Raw genomic sequence first — 5,796 nt, 5'->3', positions numbered from 1 at the left:
GTTCGTGCTGGTGCCTGGGACTGGCCCGACCCAGGGGCAGGACCTTGCCCTGTGACTTGTTGAGCCTCCTGCCGTTTGCCCCGGCCCATTTCTGCAGCCTGTGGGGTCCCTGGGGATGGCAGCCCTGCCCGTGCGTGAGCCCACGGCCCCACGCAGCTCGGGGTCGTCGACAGACTTGCTGAGGGTGCCCTCGATGCTGCTGTCCGTGTCTCTGACAGAGGTGTTGAGCAGCCCTGGGCCCAGAGCAGAGCCCTGGGGAACCCCACTCGTCACTGGTCTCCGTGTGGACCCCGAGCCGTTGGCCACAACTTTCTGAGTGTGACTTTCACAACAGTCGGCCATGATTTCAACAAGTTAGGGATCACTTTTAAGGAAGGTGTTGGCCAGTTTCCTGCATAAGGCTTGTCCAGCTGACAGCTGGGGAGATAAATGGGAGTGTAAGAGGTGAGTAGTGGTGACAAAACACTTGCTGCATTTTTATTCTTTGCTTTAAAGAACCAAACCACCAGACTCGGACAGAAGAATGGTGATTGGCAGCGTTGAATTAAATTGAGATTCATGCTAGTGTCAAGTAAGAGTTAAAATTTGTGCCCCACATTTGATTTGACAGGATCTTTACTTTTGTAATTAAGGACAAACACACTCTGACTGTTCCTATGGCTTAACTAAGCCCTGCAGGACCAGTGGTGAGGATAAGTTGGGAGTTTACTGCATCTTGGACAGGGTAGAGCCACATGTGGGAGTGCAGCACTGCTCATGTGCTTGGCAGCACTGCTAGATGTGTGTAGAATCATAGAGTCACAGAATCATTCAGGTTGGAAAAGCCCCCGGGGATCCTCGAGTCCCACCACTGACCCGACTGTACAGAGCTCACCCCTAACCCACCTCCCCAACCCCACCTCTGACCGACCTTTAAACCTCCAGGGATGGGGACTCAACCCCCTGCCTGGGCAGCCTGTGCCAGTTTCTGACTGCTCTTGCTGGGAAAAATTTATCCTAATGCCCAGTCCAACCCTCCCCTGTTGCAGTTTGAAGCCATTTCCTCTTGTTCTATCCCTCATTGCCCGTGAGAAGAGACCAGCCCCAACCTCCCCACAACGTCCTTCCAGTTCGCTGTAGGGAGCGATGAGGGCTCCCCTCAGCCTCCTCTTCTTCACACTCAACAGCCCCAGCTCCTTCCATCGCTCTTCGTAAGATTTATTCTCCAGGTGCTTCCCCAGCTCCGTTGCCCTCCCCTGCACTCGCTCCAGCCCCTCGAGATCTCTCTTGGACTGAGGTGCCCAAACCTGGACACGACACTCAAGGCGTGGCCTCCAAGCACAGGGGGACAGTCCCCTCCCTGCTCCTGCTCTATAACTCTACCTCAGAGAAGAATGCTTCATGAAGTCATCTGTAACTATAACTTCACTGGGTAGACTCACAAATTCATTCAGCTGTGAAGATTTTAACCACGCCTGCCCTTCATTCAAAACATGTGAGATTTGATATTGCCGTTAAGGCTTTGGAAATCTAACCATGAAGGTACATGGAAAGAGGGTTTTTATGTCGGGTCCTTTTCCTTACTCCTCCCAGCCCAGCAGTTTTGCCTGTATGTGTGAGTTTCAAATGTACGGTAAAATAAAAAACAATAAAAACACACAAAAACCAAAACCCAAAACATGACAACAAAAATCCCCACCCAACAGCAACAAAAAACTCACCACAACAATAAAAGGTCAGGTTTTCGCAGCTTTTTATTAAAAACAGAGAGAACGTGTGTTTTTCTTCTCTTACAGATCCTGAACGCTGGACAAACATTCCTTTGTTAGTAAAAATCTTAAAATTAATAATAAATGAACTCTCTAACGCGATGGAAGCAAATGCATCTAGGCAGACAACTGCAGACTGGAGCCAAGGTAAAACGCTGCGTTTGCTTTTCCTCTTTGCACGGCTTAAACCTACTTTGCAATCTCTTCAGAAGCGTCTAGAGTGGCAAGAAACTCACGATAGTAAAGAGTACATTTGTAATTATGAAGACTTAAATAGTGATCCAAAGGATAAGATCAGTCAGGTTTGTGTAGCTTATACCTGAAAATGACCTTGGGCCAGTTTGGTAGGTGGGATCTGGCCGTGTGCCCCGCAGACGGTCCTTTCATGGCGCATCTGGTTTGCCTTTGCCTTTTGCCCCGACTTCAGGCGTCCCTTCTTGCCGCTGCTGTTTGCTCAGCTCCAGCGCTGGGGGACCTCGTTCCGAAAGGATCGTTGGGACTGTGGGTGTTGTCCTTCATCCGCCTCCACGAGCAGAGATATCACAGAATCATGTTGGAAGGGAGCTCTGGAGATCCCCCAGTGCCACCCCCTGCCAGAGCAGGGTCACCCAGGGCAGCCCCACAGGGACGCGTCCAGGCGGGTTGGAAAGTCTCCAGAGATATTTGCCTACAGCCCCCTGCAGAGTGATCAACAGACTGGACCTCTTGGGTTTTGATTATTTCTACATTTTTTAATTATTTTTTTCTTTTCCCTAAACAGATGATTCGAATGATATGTGGGAGGATCAGGAAGAGGACGAGGATGAAGATGAAGGCTTAGCAGGACAGTTCTTGTCAGATATTCTTTCCACCAACAAGTATGGTAAGTAAGAGCTTTCAAGTGCTCAGCTGGAGTGAAAATAGAGTAGATGACGTTCTAGTCAACGTTTTCTTTCCTTGACAGCAGCTCACAAAGGCTGCAGGCAAGGGGAAGGAGATACTGCCCTGGGATTGTGAGTAAGGACCTTTCTCCTGTAGGAGAGGGACACGTCTTTGAACAACACGGTGACTAAAGAACTGCATTTTTCACCTGAGACTTCAAATGCTGCGTTGGCTGCTCCTTGCCACAAGGGTCATGCAGGTTTTTCTTCTAAAGAGCAAAGTGATGCTCAAAGATGTAGACGTGCCCTTGGAGTGACAAGGTCCTAGAAGTGGATGAGCTTGTTTGTGAGGTGACCGTGAGAAATAATTGCTGCCTAACGAAGATGGGAGCGGGTGTATAATCTTCCCTCTGCTCTCCAGTTGGCAGATAGTCTTAGAGGGGAGAACCAGGCGAATACAACACGGGACAGGGCTCACCTGAGCACAGACCTGGAAGTGGGTCGCCCCAACATAAATCGTGAGCTAATAGAGCCCATTACCAACAGACCTGCCTGCGAGTATCCGCGTGTGCTCCTCCAGTCTGTGCGCTCCTCGAGCCTCCCGCCATGGCCCGTCCTGTTCCGGCCTCTAGAGTTTTCTAATCCTGTGAATTTAAGGAGCGAATATTCTGAATGCAATTTTTTAATTTCTTTTTTTACCCAGCAGTGCTGAAACTATTTATTTTTGGATCCTTGCATTTCACCAGTAGTCTAATAGAAACTTCCTGAGATATTTTGCTCTGTTTGATGTTAAAACCTGATTTGCCTCTGACAGATGAGGATTACTATGAAGATGATGAAGAGGATGATCCAGATGCGTTAAAGGACCCTCTTTACCAAATAGATCTCCAGGTGATACTCCATTTATTTTTTGTTTTTTAATCATATTCCCATCATTTCTTATAAACTGAATTTTTTTTAGTGTTATACTTTAAGAACACTGTAAACCACTGGAAGCCCCAGTTCCTCATTTTTGTCCCAAAGGTACTCAGCTCATGGAATTTACTTTGGAAAATGCTGAGTATTCCGTGAATGCCTGGAGCTGTTTTCCCTTCCTGCCTCTGGAAATGTGAATGAACCAAACTTTTTGAACTGAGGGAGATGAGGCTTTTCTACCTGTGAGTTTCACAGCTCTTTGCTGGAACTGGAAGTAGATTGGACACTGAACGTGACCGAATTTTGGGCTCCACGTGGAGCTGCTCCCACCCCGTCATGATACTTTGCTCCTTCTTTTTGCTGCTGCGGGCAGCAGCCGACATGCCCTTAAAATCATAGAACAGTTTCGGCTGGAAAACACCTTCAAGATCAAGTCCAACCTTTTCCCAGCCCTATCCACCCACTAAACGATTCCCCCCAACGCAACATCCCCCGTCTCTCACACCCCTCCAGGGATGTGGCTCAAGCCCCTCCCTGGGTGGCTGACGACTCTCTCAGTAAAGAAATTCTTCCTAATATCCAACCTGAACCTCCCCGGCACAATTTAAATCCATTTCCCCTCGTCCTGTCCCTCTCCACCAGGGAGAACAGACCAACCCCTCCTCTCTCCAGCCTCCCTTCAGGCAGTTGCAGAGAGCGATGAGGTCTCCCCTCAGTCTCCTCTTCTCCAGGCTGACCAGCCCCACATCCCTCAGCTGTTCCTCCTATGACACGTGCTCCAAATCCTTTCCCAGCTCGGCAGCTGCCCCTGTACCCTCTGCAGCCCCTCAGTGTCCCTCTGGGAGCGAGGGGCCCAGCACTGGATGCAGCCCTCGAGGTGCAGCCTCCCCAGAGCCGAGCGCAGGGGTGTGATCCCCTCCCTGCTCCTGCTCTCAGCACCATTCCCAATACAGCCCCTTCCATCGGCGCCGCTTCTGCCCTGCGATCCCTTCACCTTGCTCAGTGCATGTCGAGGTTTGTCTTTTGATACGGGCAAGGGGCAGAGTTTCCAAAGCGCCGTGATGCTGACTGGCTCCTTCTCTCTTCCTTTCAGGCCTACCTGACCGAGTTCCTCTGCCAGTTTGCGCAGCAGCCCTGCTATGCAATGTTTTCAGACCATCTCAATGAGAATGAAAAGCGAGTGTTACAGGCCATTGGTATATAAACCCACTCGAGAGACCATATCCATCATATCTGGACAATATTTTTTTTATTAGGATGATGATTTTGGCTTATTCCACGTTTTATGATTAAACATAAAACATTTTCCGGTGTCCGCCTGCTTGTTCCAGGTGGACGGTGGCCTCGTTGCGATGTATTGAGCCTCATCTTAACATGAACCTGCTGAGGGAAGGAATACTAAGAAAGCAGCAAGGACGGAAGTTTCCAGAGCTTTGCACATTGGTCTCACCATGGGAGCACTTTCATTTTCCACAGTAACTTTGCAGGAAGTTCTTAAAGATAAAAAAAAAATGTGTCCTTAATATTTTTAAAAGCAAACTGTCTCTACCTTCAAAGAGGCACTTAACTGAGTTTCCCACAGCACAGTTGGACAGAGGAGGGAACTGGGTCACTTGCAGATTGCTTGGATGGATGTCGAGAAATTGGAAGGTTGTTCCTCTTCGCGCCCGTGTAACACGTACAGGGTAAATATCTCGATCTTACGGCGTGACTTCTTTTTATAAAACTATAGACTCTTCTATCAGAGATGCCCGAACGGTGTGGAACGTGTTGTTTGGAGGGGAAGCTGAGACAATAAAACCGAGCGCATATCTTCTGCCGGGTGTTGATGGGGCTTTGTCGCTCACATCTGCTGTCCGGTCCCGTGGGAGCAGTCCTTTACTAAGGCTTCCGCGTGCACATGCTCAAAGGAAACTACCACTGAAATCTGGGCTCCTGTGGCATGTGGCTACTAAAGACTTGGGTTTGTGGAACACAAGGAGCCACAAGTTCTAGGGGAAAAAACCCAAACTGATTGTATTTAACACATTTGCTCCATGACAGCCACTCTGAACTACTTTGCTCCCTTCACACTCCCGTGTGTACTTCTACAGAGTGGTAAAATGACATTTGCAAATTGATTTACCCGTAAGAACGGCGTGATGTATCTCACAACACCTCTCTGCCTTTGGTTCCCCCTTGGGGAAAAGGAAAATAAAACTATTAAACTGTACACTGGTATCCTTCTTATAAAACCAATTTAAAAGGAACTTGTTTCCTGAAGTCACTTTTTA

General features: G+C 48.7%; 1 protein-coding gene across 1 annotated transcript in view; it reads left to right on the top strand.

The window, feature by feature from the left end:
- Nucleotides 1-5,143, top strand: part of IPO9 (importin 9) — a gene marked incomplete at its 5' end in the record, with an annotated part of 19,010 nt that extends 13,867 nt beyond the window's left edge. The window contains 4 exons of the mRNA XM_009865790.1: nt 1,776-1,895; nt 2,509-2,610; nt 3,423-3,499; nt 4,617-5,143. Of these exons, the coding sequence (XP_009864092.1) occupies nt 1,776-1,895; nt 2,509-2,610; nt 3,423-3,499; nt 4,617-4,727 (410 nt within the window). The remainder of the gene's footprint in view (nt 1-1,775; nt 1,896-2,508; nt 2,611-3,422; nt 3,500-4,616) is intronic.
- Nucleotides 5,144-5,796: the final 653 nt, after the last annotated feature.

The sequence above is a fragment of the Apaloderma vittatum genome, unplaced genomic scaffold, assembly GCF_000703405.1.
Source record: "Apaloderma vittatum isolate BGI_N311 unplaced genomic scaffold, ASM70340v1 scaffold10933, whole genome shotgun sequence".
NCBI lineage: Eukaryota > Metazoa > Chordata > Aves > Trogoniformes > Trogonidae > Apaloderma > Apaloderma vittatum.
The sequence above is the reverse complement of the archived record's forward strand: the minus strand, read 5'-3'. Positions and strand labels throughout refer to the sequence as shown.